A 17,832-nucleotide genomic window follows, 5' to 3' on the forward strand; every position below is an offset into this window, starting at 1 on the left:
CTTCAGCTTCCTTGTCTGCAGAGTGGGAATAATAATAGTACCTACCTTGAGTGCAGATTACAAGAAAGATGTGTGTATAGTTTAGCATACTGCCTGGCAAATCTGTGTGTGTACGTGTGAGTGTGTGTGTATAAAATCACATTTAATCCTTGCATTAGCGTTGTGAGGTAGATATCATAACTCCCTCTTCATAGGAGGAAATGAAGGCTCAGAGAGATTAAGAAACCTGCCCAGGGTCATCTGTCTCTTAAGTGGTATTCTAGTCCATTTGGGCTGCTAGAACAAAAATTCCGTAGACTGAGTGGCTTAAACAAATACAGATTCAGTTTTCAAAGTTTTGGAGGCTGGGAAGTCCAAGATCAAGGTGCTAGCAGATTTGGTGTCTGGTGAGGACCTGCTTCTTGGTTCATAGTCATAGATGGCCATCTTTTCACTGTGTCCTCCATGGTGAAAGGGCCAAGGGAGCTCTCTGGGGCCTCTTTTATAAGGGCACAAATACCATTCATGAGGGCTCCACCCACATGACCTGCTCACCTCCCGAAGACCCCACCTCCAAATACCAGCTCCTTGGGGATTAGCTTTGAGCCTAAGGATTTCTGTGGGACACCAACAAGTAGTGATATTAAGAGCTGACATGTATTGAGTGCTTAATATGTGCACTTTACATAACTTAAATCATATAAATCTCATTATAACCCTCATTTTACAGAGGATGAACTTGAGACACAGAGAAGTATAGTAATTGTTCAAGGTCAGAGAGCCAGGAAGTGCCATAGCCTGGGTTGAATCCCTGACACCCTGACTGTAGGGCGCTTTCTCTCACCAGCTAGTCTGCACTGCCTGACTCAATTCAAACTGAGATTGGACTCCACAGCCCTAGTGTTCTCTCGCAGTGACCACTGCACCCCAAATTGATTGGTATTGTTCCTGCAGGTCAGGGGCCTCTTTTTTTTTTTTCTTTTCTTTTCTTTTCTTTTCTTTTCTTTTCTTTTCTTTTCTTTTCTTTTCTTTTCTTTTCTTTTCTTTTCTTTTCTTTTTTGTAATTGAAGTATAGTTGACACACTATGTGACATAAGTTTCAGGTATAGGCCAGGAGTTTAAAATGAAGGAGTTAAACACCAAGGGTAATAGCCAGAAGGAGATGGGATTTGAACCCAAGTCTTAAGATTAAATCTTTCTTCAGTGTCACCCTCACCCTTTGAGTCTTTCTTTAACCCCCAAATTCCCAGCTAACAAACCCCACTTTCCCTGACCCAGCCCCCTTCTCCCAGCACTCCTGCCCCTGTCTTGTTTCCCTCACAATACTTACTGCCTTCTGACATCCTGTGTAATAATTTTGTTATTTATGGTGCTTATTTTCTGCCTCCCTCCACTGAAGTGTTAGCTCCACAAGCACAGGGACTTTTGTCTGCCCTCAGGGCTGTCTGGTGCTTAGAAGTCCGGACACTCAGTAGTTGCTCAGCAAGCATGTGATGAGTGGGTGCAGGTGTTGGCTCCTAGGAGCATCTGTATCAGTTTATTCTTTCCTCCCACCGTGTGCCTGCTTCTGTGTGGGGCACTAGGATCCGGACATGAGCGGCTTAGCTCCTCTCCTTGTGGGGCAACAGCCCCTGCCACAGAGAAGGCCCTGGCTCAGACTGGCCTAGGAGCTGTAAGAGGGAGGCAGCCTGCCTGCCTCCTCACCATCACCTCCTGACCTTTTAAGAATGCCCAACCAGGGGGCACCTGGGTGGCTCAGTCAGTTAGGCGGCTGACTTCAGCTCAGGTCATGATCTCGCGGTCTGTGGGTTCGAGCCCCACGTCGGGCTCTGTGCTGACAGCTCGGAGCCTGGAGCCTGCTTCAGATTCTGTGTCTCCCTCTCTCTCTGCCCCTCCCCTGCTCATGCTCTCTCTGTGTCTCTCAATAATAAATAAATGTTAAAAAAAAATTAAAAGAAAAAAAGAATGCCCAACCAGACTAGGGGATTCTGTTGAGCTTTAGTTTTTCAGGGCTGTTTTATAAAACAAGCCAATTTTTTTTTAATGTTTAATATAAATTTTACTGCAACATTGCATTACTTCTTCAAGCATCCTCAGTTCTTTGGTTTGTAGTGATAGTTTGGGCCAGTAGAGGGCGACCTCTCCATGAGCATGCCTGCTGCTAAGCAGGGCTGTGCATTCTCAGGAAATACCACTGATTTGAGGTGAAAAATAGTTTTAATCAGACTGACTGGTAGGTCTGAAAACTGTGAGAACGTGCTCAGATAGTGGCACTAAAGGCCTCCCATGCCCCTCCTTGCTTCATTTTCCCGGCAGCACTTCTCGTTTTTGACTTTCTACATGTAATTGATTCTAAGATGCATTCTTCACCTTTTAACATCTCTGGAATCCAAGTTCATCCTATAATAGATGGCCTATAATAATTGGCAGAAATTCCTTAAAGAGTTTATGAAATGTGGTTTATTTTTGTTTGTTTCTTTTATTTGTGTGTTTGATCTGACTAGATTGTAAGCTCTGTTAGGGCAGGGAATTTGGTCTTCCTTGTTCACTGCTGTCTCCCAGTTCTTAGAATGGTGCCTGGCACAGAGTGAGTGCTCAATAAAATATTTGCTGAGTTGGTGTGTGGGAGTCTCCCAGGAGCCCAGTCTTCTTGCTTTCCTCACTCCAAGCTCTGTTTGTTCATGCATCCAGCTAACTTTCCTGAGCCTACTTACCCCCATCTTATGTCAGGCCCTGGGCTGCACAGTGAGGGGCCTGGGGATAGGTTTTCCTGTCTCCCTCCTAGAGCTCTGAGTCTAATGAGGAAGATCCAGGAGGCATGGCCACTGAGTTATAGACCCAGGAGATTTCCTTTGCACCTGTACTGGTGGGTTGGGCTATCATCCCTCTGAGGGTACTTGTACTGACCCTGTGGGTCCCCCAGGGCTACATGCAGCCACTAAAGCAGCCAGAGAACTCCTTGCTGTGTGACCCGTCGCTGGTGGACGAGATCTTCGACCAGATCCCTGAGCTCCTGGAGCACCATGAGCAGTTCCTAGAGCAGGTGCGGCACTGTGTGCAGACCTGGCATGCCCAGCAGAAGGTGGGAGACCTGCTTGTCCAGTCGGTGAGTGGCCCTGCTACCCATGCGGCAGTGCTCACAAGCTTGAGCCCCTCCTGGAAAGGGCTGCTGCCGCCATGGACCCCTCACCCACACCCACTCCATCTGAACACTGACCCTGATCCCAAATCCAATACCAGAACTTGAGCAGACACTGGCACTGACTGCAGCCTCCGGGTTGACCTGAATCTAGACACTGCCCAACCCCAGAGCTTGGCTGGACTCTGGCATGGACCCCAACCCCATCCAGATACTGATTCTGATCCTGGACCCAACTCTGGTTACAGCACCTGAATTGGTGCTGACACTGATTCAGACCTCCAGTGGATGCTGATATTGACCTCAACCCTTACTGTAACTAGCCCTTTTTTCCATCAGACATTTTAATAGGAATAGCTAACTACTTGCCACCTAGGTGCTAGCCATTATTCTAAATATGTTATAGGGGGCTCCTGGCTGGTTCAGTCGGTAGAGCATGGGACTCTCGATCTCAGGGTCATAAGTTTGAGCCCCACATTGGGCATAGAGCCTACTTAAAAATAAAAGTTTAAATATGTTATGTATATCCATAAGTGTAAGATAAAGGTGCAGTTATTCCCTCGAGTTCAAAGTTGACTCTGTGGCATAGATAAAAGTGACCAATCAAAGTCACAGTTAGTAAGTGGTGGAAGATTCAACTCCAGGAAATATGGCTCCAGCGTCCACACTCTACCCCACCCTGTGCTCCCTTTTACCACAAGCAGACTTCTGCCTGGGAGCTTTTCAGAATCCTACAATAGTGATTGGGACCTTAGAAAAGGTACTAGCTTCAAAATTCAAAAAGAACTGTAAAAGCAAAGCTGATAGGCACACCCGGGTGGCTCAGTTGGTAAAGCATGCAGCCCTAAATTTTGGCTCAGGTCATGATGTCACGGTTCTTCAGTTCGAATCCCAACGTAGGATTCTCTCTCTGCACCACCACCCCCCACCCCACCCCCACCCCGGCTTACTCTCTCTCTCTCTCTCAAAATAAATAAATAAACTTAGAAAAAAGTAAAACTAATAAACATTTGATTCAATGTCTATAAAACCATAACATGCCATTTTCTTTCACTGTTAAATTTAGTATTCATTTATACCAACTTACATTTGAAAAAACTTAAGTTACATTTTGTTATTTTGCCAGAATTCCCAAGAATGCATGATGATGACTGATAAATCGTAGCCAAACACAAACTAAATGGTTATTCAGAGCAAAATAATTTCAAAAGCAAAATTGTAAAAATCCTTCCAAGAATTGTACTAACAAAAAAAATATATTACCTATTTTTATAAGATGTGGGTGTTTTTTCATGTGTTTGTGATGATGTGGGTGGGCCTGTGCCTAAGAAGGTCTTAGAAGGTGCCTGCTGACCTGGAACTGATGTGGCAGGAACGTTGGCCCAGCAGTGATGGGACCCCAGTTGAGTGCTGACATCTCTAGGCTATCACTACCCTCAGTGTCACCAGGTTCCTCCGCTGTCTGGACTGTGATGCTGACCAGGGTCTGACTGGAGCAGAAGCCCTGGCCCCAGGGAGGGGTCAGCAAAGAATGCTCTGTGCCAGGATGGGGTAGGGGGTAGGGGCTAGGGGCTAGGGGCTGTCTTCCTCTCCAGGTTGCTTCAGCCTGTGCCCTGTAGTACACCCGGGGTTGGGGAGGAGGACAGGCAGCACCTCAGAGACACAGGGATTTGTAGGCCCAGAGGGGCCAGAAACAAATACCACCACAGGTCACCTAGTCCATCCATGGTGCAGCTGAGACAGGAACTGGGATGTCCCAACTCCTAGCCAGGGCTTCTGACCAAGAACTTTCACATTTAGCCCAGCTGTCATCTGGCCAGTGGGTATTAGCCACCAGTTGTGTGCCTGCCCCGAGCAGGGCTTTACTGGATGGAACGGGTGTACCTATCTCTTTGCAGAGAGGAGACTTGTCCTGGGAGATCAAGGGAGGCCAGAGGCCAGGTATAGTTCCAGGAAGAGCCCTAATCAGGGCAGGGAGTGCTTCCTGGAGGAGGCACAGTTGGAGCTTAACGCTGAGGGTGGGTGAGATTTGGGTGCAGGAAGGGCATTCTGGTGAAGGGAATTACATAAGCAAAGGCCAAGCAGCTGGAATGAGTCTGTGTCACTCAGAGGACAGTGAGGAAGGAGACCTGCCTGGCTGGACTTGGTGGGGTTGGAGACCAAGGATGGAAATGCCCAGTTAGAAATGGGAGAACCTGGTGTGGTGTCCTGGCAGGACACATCTAGGCATATGTACATCCATGACACGCAAACCATAGGTAATGCACACATGTGTGTGCAGGTATATGTACACACCTGACCAGTCGCACCTACAACATGTACACACGACGTAGGAGCAAATGCCCAAGCCCTTAGAGACCATATTATGTCCAGTTGGAGGGAAAGGATGTTGGCTTGTGAATCATTGGAAACCAGGACAGGGTGAGGTGGAATAAGAGATACCTTGAAGGTCCACAACCTGCCTCTTCGCCCACAGTTCTCCAAAGACGTCCTGGTCAACATCTATTCTGCCTACATTGATAACTTTCTCAATGCAAAGGATGCCGTGCGTGTGGCCAAGGAGGCGAGGCCTGCCTTTCTCAAGTTCCTGGAGGTACTGTGGGCTAGCTCAGGGGGATGGACATGACCCTCCTCATGGACTAGCTTTGGTGGGGGATTGCCCAAGAGCTCCCAGCCTGGGCACCACAGCCTTAGTATGTGGGTCAGCCTTTGCTCTTGGGCTGGCCTGGAGGGGCTGGCTGGGGACCCATCCCTGGACATTCCCTTCTTCGCATGACATTCCTCACCTGGGTACCCATCCACCTTGTTTCTGGTTTCAGCAAAGCATGCGTGAGAACAAGGAGAAGCAGGCATTATCTGACCTCATGATCAAGCCTGTACAGCGGATCCCACGCTATGAGCTTCTGGTGAAGGTGAGCATGGGGTCCGTGGACAGGGAGGCAAGGCCTGGAGGATGCAGGGGGCTCTGAGGCCCCCACTTGGTCGAGCCTGGCATCAGAGTCCCCAGGGGTTGGGTAGGAAAATAAGTCCTCTCTGGAATCCACCTATAGTCCCTCCGAGTCCAGCAGTCGGTGTGGGCCCCAGGGTCTGACAGGGGCAGCTAAGCAGGGGTCTGGTCCTCATTCCTACCCCAGGACCTCCTGAAGCACACACCTGAGGACCACCCAGACCACCCGCTCCTGCTGGATGCTCAGCGGAACATCAAACAGGTGGCTGAACGCATCAACAAGGGTGTGCGGAGTGCCGAGGAGGCAGAGCGACATGCCCGTGTGCTGCAGGAGATTGAGGCTCACATCGAGGGCATGGAGGATGTGAGTGCCATCCCACTCCACCCATGCCTTTGTTCACGTCTGTGGTCACCTGAGGTCATCATGGTCACGTCCACATCCACAGCAGTGTCTGCAGTGTGTTTGCGTCCCTGTCTACCAGCGTCCCCACACATCTTTGTCCAAGTCCATGTCCTCTTCCATGCCGGTCTCTGGCCTCATGTCCTGTGGTCTGACAGCACAGCATCAGGAGGAGGGATGGGATGTGCTTCTATGGCCTGGCACATGGAGTGGGGCCAAGGGGTCGCCAGGGTCTAGGAAGGAGATGGAATTAAGAATTGGCCTTCAAGATGCATTGTCTCTCCTGCCCCACAGCTCCAAGCCCCTCTGCGGCGGTTCCTAAGGCAGGAGATGGTCATTGAAGTGGTAAGAAGTGGCCCGTTGTCTACCCACCTGTTCCCATCTCTCCGCTTTGTTCGTACTCCTGCTCATACCTGCTGCCCATGGGCCTGCCTGCTCTTCCCCACAACAGGAGTCCCGGGTCGAGTCCCAACTCTGCCTCTGGGAATCAGGGGCAGAGCCCTCACCCCTCTGTGGGCCTGGCTGTCCCCTTGGGCACTGTGGGCAGGAGGGTGGGCCTCTGGGCCTGAGTCCTGCCTCGGGCCCCACAGAAGGCAGTTGGTGGCAAGAAGGACCGGTCCCTCTTCCTGTTCACGGACCTCATTGTCTGCACCACCTTAAAGCGGAAGTCAGGCTCCCTGCGGCGTAGCTCCATGAGCCTGTGAGTGGCTGGGGTGGGGCTGGGCTCTGGCATGGGGGGAGCAGTTGTCCCTCCCTGGGCCCCACTCCGCTGCCCAGGCCAGAGCACCCCATTGGCTCCCCACAGGTACACGGCAGCCAGCGTCATTGACACGGCCAGCAAGTACAAGCTGCTGTGGAAGCTGCCACTGGAAGATGCGGACATAATCAAAGGTGGGGCTGGCCCAGGCCTGCCCAGGGCTTCTGGGTGTTGGGGTCCTCCTCTAAGAAGCCCTCCTGGAGGGTTTGAGCTGTGGCCAGGCTGGCTGCCTATCCATCTGCTTTTCTGCTTTGGGGCCTCACTTTCCCATCCAGTAGAAGGCGGGTTGCATGTAGGATGGGTTTGTCCCCCACAGAACCACACCAGACCCATCTGTGCAGATCACCTTTGACTGGGCAGGGACCTAACCTAGGCTGGAGCAGTACAGAGGCCACAGACGTGCCCTCCACCAGCCACTGACCACCGCACGAGCATCCCCTTAGGTGATGACACACTGCTCTGGTCCAGCAGTTTCACTCCCAGGGAGCAGGGCCTCAGTCAAGTCAGTCCAAGCACAAGGCTGGTTGGAAAGATCTGTGTTGTTTGGGGCAGAGGCTGTCAGGAGCTGAGGTGGTTTCAAAGAGCTGCTCCTCCTGCTGTGTGTACATGTGTGTCTGTGTCTCCATCTGTCTGTCTCTCTGTGGTTCTTCCTGTTCTCACTGCTCTCAGCTTTCTCTGCTTCCTCCTTCCTTCTAACTCCTGTGTTCCTTCATGGCCTGTTCTGCATCATGGCCTTTCTCCCTAGCTGCTCCAGGATCCGCAAGTCCCCTTGAGGGGGATGGTTGGTCTGGGATGGTGGCGTGGGCACCTCTGGGCTGGCAGTCAGTTCAGGTCCAGGCTCTGCCCCTAGGCTCACCTGAGGTGGCCCCCGGGGTGACCCCAGGCCTGCCTCATGTGGGCTCCTGTGTAGGGATACAAGCCAATTATCGGTCCCGTTTGTCTCTTCTCACTGGAACACAGGCCAGTTGATAAAATGACTAGGTTAGGTGTCTACTTCTGATTCAGTCAAGTGTGGCTAGAGAGGGGCAGGGTCATATGGAAGAAAACACGGCTGTCCTGGCAATGAGGGTTATGGGGAGACAGTTTCCTTCAGAAGGAGTAGGAGAGGTGTGCCTGGGCTGCTCAGTTGGTTAAGTATTCGGCCCTTAGTTTCGGCTCACTTCATGATCTCGTGGTTTGTGAGACAGCCCTGTGTCAGGCTCTGTGCTGCCGTTGTGGAGCCTGTTGGGATTCTCTTTCCCTCTGTCTCTCTGCTCCTTGTCCCCCCCGCCCCCGCAAATAAACAAACTTAAAAAAAAAAAAAAAAAGAAGGAGAAAACCCAAGCCTCAGCTTTTCTAAAACACTGCACTGCTGTCTACTCTGCCTATTTGTGGGTTACTGGTCCAGGGTGTACACCCCCAGCCAGGCAGTGCAGGGTGTGGGGATGCTGAGTTGGCCTGTGGGGCCTGCTACTTGGCCCTGGTCAGGTATGGGATAGGACTAGAGAAATCCAGGGCATCAGCTCATTTTCCCTTCTTTGTGGGGGAATTGAGTCCCTTGGTCAGCAGATTTGAGCGCCTGAGGCTCTGGCTGCCCGGCTGACTCCCCTGTGGAGGCTACACCACACCACCGTGGCTTCCCGGGTCAGCAGGAGCCTGCATAAACTGCAGAGCCGCCTGCTGTTTATTCTTTGTGCTCTTCCAGGGAGTTCTCCAAGGGACCAGCACCCTGGGCCAAGTGGCTCTGAATCAGGCCCACTTCCCTGTTCCTAGGCCTGCAGTTTCCCTGAGAGCTGCCTTTGTTCCTGGGGTCTTGGGGCTTACAAGCGCTCAGCTTGGCAGGCCACTCCCCATGCTGAACTGCAGACTGTGAGGGAGGAGAAGAGTGTCTGTCCACGCCTGACCTTGTCTGCCTCTGTATCTGCCCATGGCCCTCCTCTATTCCCACCAGGGGCATCCCAAGCCACCAATCGGGAGAACATCCAGAAGGCTATCAGCCGCCTAGACGAGGACCTGACCACTCTGGGCCAGATGAGCAAGCTTTCTGAGAACCTTGGTTTCCCCCACCAGGTCTGTGCCCTCTGTCTGAGGCTGGGGGAATGGGGCAGCGGGGGTTCCCAGACCCTACTGAGGGAGAGAGAGCAGCCTTTTCATTTGCCTGAGGAAGAGGTCAGTCATCTTTGTCACTTATTGGAAGGGGGAAATACAGCCTCACCCCAGCTGAGGGAAGTGATGTGTTCTAGGCCTGAGGGTGGAGATACACCTCCGTCCCTAGCTGAGCGAGGAGAGAGGACCCATCATGTCTGTTGGGGGAGAATCCAGGCTACCTCCTCCAGGGGGGGAGACAGAGTCCCATTTTCTGTCTGAGGGGAGAGGCAGGTCCCCACTGGCATTCCCAGGGCAGAAGTAGGCTGTGGGGAGATGTCAGGGCCTGAGGCCTGGGTCCCCTCCCGGCAGAGCCTGGACGAAGCGCTGCGGGACCTTTCAGCTGCCATGCACCGGGACCTGTCAGAGAAGCAGGCGCTGTGCTACGCGCTTTCCTTCCCCCCTACCAAGCTGGAGCTGTGTACCACGAGGCCTGAGGGCACTGACTCCTTCATCTTCGAGTTCCCCCACCCTGACGCCCGCCTCGGCTTTGAGCAGGCGTTTGATGAAGCCAAGAGGAAGCTGGGTAAGCCAGGCCCATGCTGGCGTCCTCCTCCCAGCACCCCCAGGCAGTGGGCAGTACCTTGCAGCGGTCTGTGAGATCAGGAGCCAGAAGTCCCAAGACTGCTGTGTTCTGTGCTTCAGTGCCTGCTGGTGGGAGGGTGGACTGAGACTCCTACAGAGAAATGTGGGACTTTTCCAGGGCCTCCCCGGCAGGGAGGGAATTCCATGGATAGGGTGAGCTTAGGGTGGGGCGCTACTGTGGGAGTGGATGCCAGGACCCCTCTTCCTGCGCCCTACATACATACACTCTGAGCAGGCCTAGATCAGGGAAAGCTATTCATCAGGGTCCATGGCTTAGAAGATCCTTAGGGACCTCTAGGTCTACCTCCCACATTGTACAGATGGGAAAATTGAGGCCAGGGACAAGCAGGACATATCCTACAGCCCCCTCGTTCTCCCTTGAGAGACCCCGAGGAGCAGGGGAGGAAGGGAAATGAGCAAAAGTGAGGTGGATGCTAAGCAGTGTCTTTTTGTCCATCTCCCTACAGCATCCAGCAAAAGCTGTCTAGACCCTGAGTTCCTGAAGGCCATCCCCATCATGAAAACCCGCAGTGGTATGCAGGTACGTGTATGTGCCTGGGTCATGTGGGTGCACGTATTCAAAGCCAGCACATGTTCATGTGTTTTTGTTTTGTGTACAACGTTATGTACATGCCTTGAACATTGTGGTTGCCCTCTGTGTCTTGGAGCCTACAATTCTGCACATGCATGTGAATACTATATATGTGTCACACGCATATGGGTATGGCCATGCATGTCTATATGTGTGCATGGGGACAAAGGCTATGTGATTAGCATGAAGCTGTCTAATTTATGTGCTTGTATGAGTTTGCCTACCTATGGACAGAGGTTACTATTTTTCACATTTGTTACCCACATAGATATGTGAGCATATTTGGGGTTATATGTGCATGGATGTATGTGTACATGAATGGATGATACTTCTATCACACAGGCATACGTGCATTTGATGTGTAGAATATCACGTGTGTGTGTGTGTGTGTGTGTGCACGTGTACTCAGAGGGGTGTACTGGGAATTCACGCACACCCACGCAGGGCCACCTCCCTCCATTCTGCTGGTCAGCCTGGAAAGTTGGCAATAATTCCTTCATTCACCCTGTCCATTGGTGTCTTCTGCAGTTCTCGTGTGCAGCTCCGACCCTGAGCAGCTGTCCCGAGCCCATGCCCGAAGTGTGGGTGTGCAACAGCGATGGCTACGTGGGCCAGGTATGCCTGCTGAGCCTGCGTGCTGAGCCCGACGTGGAGGCTTGCATCGCCGTCTGCTCCGCCCGCATCCTCTGCATTGGGGCGGTGCCCGGCCTGCAGCGCCGCAGCCACAGGTGAGGCCTGGGGCTGTGCGCGGGCCAGCAGGCCAGAATCCCTGTCCTTTACCCCTACGTGGCTGCAGGTGTGGATGGGGTTGGGCCTAGTGGGCTTGTGGACCAGTGGGGCAGGGCCTTGGCTCCTGGAGGCTCTCATCCCCGCTCCTACATCTCACAGGGACCAGCCTGCCTCACTGAGGAGTCCCCCAGAGACGGCACTGGAGACCCCCGGTCCAGAACTGGACGTTGAGGCTGCGGACGAAGAAGCAGCGACGCTGGCAGAGCCAGGGCCCCAGCCCTGCCTGCACATCTCCATTGCAGGTTCGGGGCTGGAGATGGCACCAGGCCCCGCCGAAGGGGACACTCGCCCAGAATTGGTGCCCTTTGACAGCGACTCTGATGATGAGTCTTCGCCCAGCCCCTCGGGAACCCTGCAGAGCCAAGCCAGCCGGTCCACTATCTCCTCTAGCTTTGGCAGTGAGTGCCCAGTTTGGGGCTGTCAGGCAGGGTGGACTGCGCAGAGGAGGGGGCAGCACAGCAGGTACTGATGGGTGAGGAGGGACCAGCATAGGCAAAGGCATGGATTCAAGTCTCAGGAGGTCAGCATGCAGAGCAGTGGGAGCCAGCGAGGTGGGCGGGGGCTGTGACACCAAAGACCCAAGGGCAGTAGGACAGTCAGGCCAGATCCTACACATCATGAAATGCTCGGTCAAGTAGGGAAGATGGAGTAGGGGGTAGAATGGCCGATCCCCCTGTCCACGATGTGCTGGTGGATTGGAGTGGAACAGCTTAGGGCTAGCCGCCTGTAGCACTAGACTGTCAGTGAGCAGAATGACAAGGCCTGAGCTATGCAGAGGCTGCCGGGACAGGAGAACAGCTATGGAAGGCCCTCAAGAGGGACATGGCCAGAAGGGATGCACTGAGGAGAGATGGAGATCTAGAAAGATACCAGGTTTGGGCCTGGCAGAGGTGGAATGGAGGCAGAGACCTTTGTCTCCCTCAGATGAGGAGACCCCAAGCTCCAAGGAGGCCACGGCAGAGACGACCAGTTCAGAGGAAGAGCAGGAGCCTGGCTTCCTGCCACTGTCTGGCTCCTTTGGACCTGGCGGTCCCTGCAGTACCAGCCCAATGGATGGGAGAGCCCTTCGCCGCTCCAGCCGTGGCTCCTTTACCCGGGGCAGCCTTGAGGACCTGCTGAGCGTTGACCCTGAGGCCTACCAGAGCTCTGTGTGGCTGGGCACTGAGGATGGCTGGTAAGGTCAGGAGAGGGGCTGGGGACACTGAGCTCTGCTTTGGAAATCATATGGTATCCTGAAGCGGAAGCAGGAGGGCTTTGGGTCAGACCTCAGGAGTACTGGCAGCCAGGGCTGCCAGTGAGTCTGAGATCCATAGGGCTCTTGGATCTCAGTGCTTTGGGCAGGCACCTGGCAGGAAGGAGATGGTGGTGGAGACAGAGGTGGTGGGATACTTCAGGGGCTGGTGTGTGCAAGCATTTGTCACAGGTGCACACCCCTGATCCACAGTGTCCACGTGTACCAGTCCTCCGACAGCATCCGTGATCGCAGGAACAGCATGAAGCTTCAGCATGCGGCCTCTGTGACCTGCATCCTGTAAGGCCCTTGGGTAGTCCTCCTAGTCCAGACCCTTCTACACATGCAGGTTTCCTGCTGTTCACCCAGGTCTCCCTGCTCGACTGGCCCCTCCTTTCTGTGGAGGCTGGAGGCCAGGGGCTTGGCCCTAGGCTAGCTGTGCCTTTCACATACTCTTTGACTATGAGCCAATCCTACCCCTTCCTAGCCTCAGGCTTCCCTGCCTGGAGGGGTGGTCTCTCGGGAACCATAGCCATTCTGTCTACGATGCTTTGGCCCAAGGTAACCTCCTCTGGCCTCCTGAAACCCCTGACTCCTCCTTCTTTTCCCTGCCTAGGTATCTGAATAACCAGGTGTTTGTGTCTCTGGCCAATGGAGAACTTGTGGTCTACCAAAGAGAAGCAGGTGGGAACCCACCCCTCCCTCACCCCCCACGAGCCCCTTGCTGGTGTTGGCACTGTCTTCTGAGCACAGGTGGGGCCTTGGGGCCATGAGTCTGAAATGTGGCTTTGGGGAACTCTCAGGCCCTCTCTGGGCCTTGGTGTCCTTGTGTATAAATGAGGGCACCATTTCATTTCATTTCATTTCATTTCATTTCATTTCATTTCATTTCATTTCAGGGTGTGGGGGTAATGCAATAGTGGACTGAATTTACTCTGTCTTCTTTATCCCACTCCCACTCCAGGCCATTTCTGGGACCCCCAGAACTTCAAGTCAGTGACCCTGGGTTCTCAGGGGAGCCCCATCACCAAGATGGTGTCTGTGGGTGGGCGTCTGTGGTGTGGCTGCCAGAACCGAATCCTTGTCCTGAGCCCTGACACACTGCAGCTGGAGGTAGCAGTGGGGAGTGGGGTGGGGGGGGTGGGGAGTGGGGACACGATTGGTGATTTGAGGTGAGCCTGACGCATGAAAGTGAGAGATGAGACCATAGGGGCGATAAGAAAGCCTCCATCTGTCCAGGGAGAGCCCAATGATTGATCTGAAAACCTTTCAAGCTCTAAAATTCTCTGATCATGGAGTCATGGAGTTTCATGGGGAAAGGCAGCTCCATTTGAATTTCTGAGGATTGAGTCGGGGCTTCAGTGAAGCCAAGCTTTGATAGGTTGGTCATCTAGATCAAGGAGGAAGGCTGCCTTTGCTGTCAGTCCAGGTGGCTTTCTGGAGAGGTTTAGTGGCAGCTGTAAGGGATGAGGGGGGCACTGGTGAAGCACAAGGCAGGAAGGGGCAGAGAAGGCAAGCCTGCCGGTCACCCACCTGCGCTCTACTTGTCTCCCCAACCAGCACACATTCTATGTGGGGCAGGATTCCAGCCGCAGCGTGGCTTGCATGGTGGACTCCAGCCTGGGTGTGTGGGTGACATTGAAGGGTAGTGCCCACGTGTGTCTCTACCATCCAGACACCTTTGAGCAGCTGGCAGAGGTAGACGTCACACCTCCCGTGCACAGGATGCTGGCAGGTACTGACCTCAGTCCACCACTACCCCTTCCCTTGGAGCTTTTCTGCCCCATCATTGAGGAAGCTGAGCCAGGGCGAGAATTCGGCCTCAGCTCTGGTGTCTCTTGCACCCTAGGCTCGGACGCCATCATCCGGCAGCACAAGGCTGCCTGCCTGAGGATCACAGCGCTGTTGGTGTGTGAAGAGCTGCTGTGGGTGGGCACCAGTGCCGGCGTCGTGCTCACCATGCCCACCTCGCCCAGTACCGTTAGCTGCCCGCGAGCACCCCTTAGCCCCGCTGGCCTAGGCCAGGGACACACCGGCCACGTCCGCTTCTTGGCTGCAGTCCAGCTGCCAGACGGCTTCAACCTGCTCTGCTCAACCCCACCACCTCCCCCAGACACGGGTAGGTTTGTGCATCCTACCAATCCAGGGATCCTGGGATCCTCTTCAGTCTCTTAAGACTCCCCCATCCTGCCAGAAGAGGTTTAAGAGGGAAGAAGAGTGTAATACAGAGCTGGAAATGGCATATATGATGGGAAATAGGCTCTAGAAACCCCAAAATAAAACCTCCTAGGATAGGGTGTGTGTGTAAAACTCTATCTAGAAGTGTCACGGTAGACAGGGAGTGAACCGTAAGAACTATAAGCCAAGAATTAGACTATGGCACCGCAAGGGATGTATATGGCAGGAGATGAAAGAGGACTAGAGATGATGTCTGGGGCAGAAAGTGGAGTCAGGAAGTGATGTGCAGAGCAGGAAATAGAAATGGCACCAGTAAGTAGAACACAAATGGTAGATAAGACAGAAGTGGCCTATGAGAATTAGAAAGTGAAATATATTAGGAAATAATGTACATCAAGGAGGCTACAATTAGCCAAGTCTTGCTTTGACCAGGCAGGAAACCATATTCCCAAGAGGAAGTGGCAGTGGGAATCGGGAAGCAGGGAAGCCTCGGGCAGGAGTGGTCTGTGTCCAGAGAAGACCTAAGCTCCCTAGCCGAGAAAGGACTGTTAGAAGCAGGAAGTGGTATGAGGAGGACAGTGCATGTGCAGAACTGAGAGAAAGTGGTGTGGCCCTGGGAACCTATGCCGCTTTTGACTAGAAAGTACAGATAGAGGTAAGTTGTGTGACTGCCAAGAAGTGGGCATTTCTTTTCAAACAAGGAGTTCTTGGCTAACAGGAAGTAGGATCCCCTCAGGAAGTGTACCTGTCTCTGTTCCTTGTCTTCTGGGGTGCAGGCCTTTAGGGGACAGTACAGCCACCAGTCGCCCCCAGGCTAACGGATCCTCTCCCTCCACTCCCAAGGCCCTGAGAAGCTTCCATCCCTGGAGCACCGGGACTCCCCTCGGCACCGAGGACCTGCCTCAGCCAGGCCTAAAATGCTGGTTATCAGTGGAGGTGACGGCTATGAGGACTTCCGACTCAGCAGTGGGGGTGGTGGCAGCAGCGAGACTGTGGGCCGAGATGATAGCACAAACCACCTCCTCCTATGGAGGGTGTGACCCTGTCCACTGTGGCCCAGGACTTGCCCGCCCACTTGCCCTCAACCTGCTTGCCTCTTCCTAGCCCACGTGCAGACTCTGACTGGGAGTGTCCCACCAGGGGCTCACCTGTGACTGTGTGGGCTCCCTCCTATCCCTGAGGAAGTATTACTGATGGAACACCTGCTGGCCAGTGGGCCAAGGCCTTTCCCAACCCTCTGGCTGCTGCGGTGTTCCCAGTCATGATTGGGGTGGGGTAGGGGGCACGTGGGCTGCCCAGGACCTCTGTCCCTGGAGCTTCTACCAAAGACACAGCCGGGCCTGGACCCCATGGGGCTAGGGAGGGCCATGTGCAATATTTGGAGGGTTTTCTGGGGACAGTGGGAGGGCTGGGGCAGAATCCTTTCCCATGTACAGTATTTATGTTCCTTTTTAGATGTGTACCTTCCCAAGCACTTATTTATGCAATGACCTGGGCAGGGGGTGATTTGAAGAAATAACAGAAGGGAAAAAACCCTATATTTGCTCTGGGGGCCACCTAGGACCCTAAGCAAGCCTTCCTGGAAGGACCAATCCCCCCACCATTACATACTTGCACGCATGTGTGCACACACAGACACACACACACACACACACTGCATGTTCAGGGCACTAAAACATTGCCTCTTCACATATACTTTCCACGGCCTTGTCCTGATTGGGCTGCTCTCCGGTATCCAGAGCCAAGGACCAAGTACCCTCAGTCGTCCAGAACAAGATGATGACTGCTGGGGGCAGTGACTCCCATCTGGGGGCCTCCCCAGGCCTTGGTATTTCCTAACTTCTTGGCAGTGCCTTTAGTCATTTCCAAATTTGGTAACACTGATGGGGACGTGGGCAAGGCTCTCTCCTGGCCTGGGCAGGGAAGAGGAAAGGGCCCCTGCTCTCCATAAAGTTGCCTCCCCAGCCCCTGTGTCTCATGCACTGGCACGTATGGTCACCTTAGGAGTGTGGGCCTAAGAGCCCCGTCACTCTGACCACTGAGTCCCTCTCTTCACACCCTTCCTGCCAGGGCAGCCCCTCCAGGAAGAATGCCCAGAGCTGAGGGGCTGGACATGGCCTCTTCAACTGGGAACCACTTGAGGGCAGCCTCTTCTCTGCCCCCTGGACTGCAGGAGCCAGTCTGACCCCCAGCCCCCTTGCTTCTTCAGCTACAGCTCCAAAGGTCTGGTTTCAGATGGGGTTTGTTTGGTTCTGTTTTTGTTTGGGGTGCGTGGGTCATTGCGGTCTTAGATAATGTTCTCTTGCTACCAAACAGTCATGTATTAACTTTCCTTGGATGATGAATTTTAAAGAGTCAATAAATAGAAACACCAAATGATTGCTCCCCATCAGTGGCATAGTGGCCTCCAGCCAGCAACCTCGGGGCTCCCCATCTGATGGGCCTCCCAACACCTGCTCACTTGAGCAGAAGGGAGGGCTTGGAGACCCAGAAGCGTGCTGGGATGCAAAGGCTGCCACTTGCTGTGTTATCCTAGGCAAGTCACTGCCCCTGTGGGGGCTATAGTTCTTTCATCAGGAAAACAAGGGCTTATGCCAGTTCACTGCTTTGTAACCAGGGCTACGTGTCAGAATCCCTTACAGGCCACATGTGTAAACAGGAAGCGTGATACATAATTGTCCATGTAAGTATACATTCCCAGGCTCCCTACAGCTTCTCAGTCATTGGATCTGGGATGAGGCTTGGGAATCTGAAGCTGACCCAGGCAGTAAGTAAAAAGCTAGGCGACCAGGGAGCCTATACAGCTCCTCCAGGAAACGGTGTTCTCTGCAGCAAAGCCTCATGTGAGGCTGGGGATTCTGACAGAAGCTAAGGTGATTTCAGGTTTTAGAGCAAGGGTAGAATCCAACCAAGTCTGTCTGATTTCTGGTCCAAAACAGTATGTCATTAAAGTAGACATAAAAATGCAGGGGCGCCTGGGTAGCTCAGTCAGTTGAACGTCTGGCTTTGGCTCAGGTCATGATCTCACAGATTGAGAGTTTGAGCCCAGCGTCAGAGTTGCTGCTGTCAGCATGGATCCTGCTTCGGATCCTCTGTCCCCTCTCTCTCTGC

General features: G+C 53.4%; 1 protein-coding gene across 2 annotated transcripts in view; it reads left to right on the top strand.

Annotated features, from left to right (window-relative positions):
- The window catches only part of ARHGEF17 (Rho guanine nucleotide exchange factor 17), a 58,310-nt gene extending 41,213 nt beyond the window's left edge, over positions 1 to 17,097 (top strand). Inside the window, exons 3-21 of one of the 2 annotated variants that reach the window (XM_086678260.1) lie at positions 2,903 to 3,085; positions 5,595 to 5,711; positions 5,938 to 6,030; positions 6,253 to 6,429; positions 6,760 to 6,810; positions 7,056 to 7,165; positions 7,271 to 7,356; positions 9,153 to 9,271; positions 9,659 to 9,872; positions 10,399 to 10,472; positions 11,052 to 11,251; positions 11,412 to 11,554; positions 12,237 to 12,486; positions 12,757 to 12,843; positions 13,160 to 13,227; positions 13,508 to 13,656; positions 14,104 to 14,278; positions 14,393 to 14,662; positions 15,565 to 17,097. In XM_086678260.1, the coding sequence (XP_086534386.1) occupies positions 2,903 to 3,085; positions 5,595 to 5,711; positions 5,938 to 6,030; positions 6,253 to 6,429; positions 6,760 to 6,810; positions 7,056 to 7,165; positions 7,271 to 7,356; positions 9,153 to 9,271; positions 9,659 to 9,872; positions 10,399 to 10,472; positions 11,052 to 11,251; positions 11,412 to 11,554; positions 12,237 to 12,486; positions 12,757 to 12,843; positions 13,160 to 13,227; positions 13,508 to 13,656; positions 14,104 to 14,278; positions 14,393 to 14,662; positions 15,565 to 15,761 (2,763 nt within the window). In that variant the 3' untranslated portion in view covers positions 15,762 to 17,097. Of the gene's footprint in view, positions 1 to 2,902; positions 3,086 to 5,594; positions 5,712 to 5,937; positions 6,031 to 6,252; positions 6,430 to 6,759; positions 6,811 to 7,055; positions 7,166 to 7,270; positions 7,357 to 9,152; positions 9,272 to 9,658; positions 9,873 to 10,398; positions 10,473 to 11,051; positions 11,252 to 11,411; positions 11,711 to 12,236; positions 12,487 to 12,756; positions 12,844 to 13,159; positions 13,228 to 13,507; positions 13,657 to 14,103; positions 14,279 to 14,392; positions 14,663 to 15,564 lie in introns of both variants that reach the window. The other variant, XM_086678259.1, reaches the window with a different exon arrangement.
- The last annotated feature ends 735 nt before the right edge of the window (positions 17,098 to 17,832 follow it).

This window comes from Puma concolor, chromosome D1, assembly GCF_028749965.1.
Source record: "Puma concolor isolate L17-30 chromosome D1, mPumCon1.1.hap2, whole genome shotgun sequence".
NCBI lineage: Eukaryota > Metazoa > Chordata > Mammalia > Carnivora > Felidae > Puma > Puma concolor.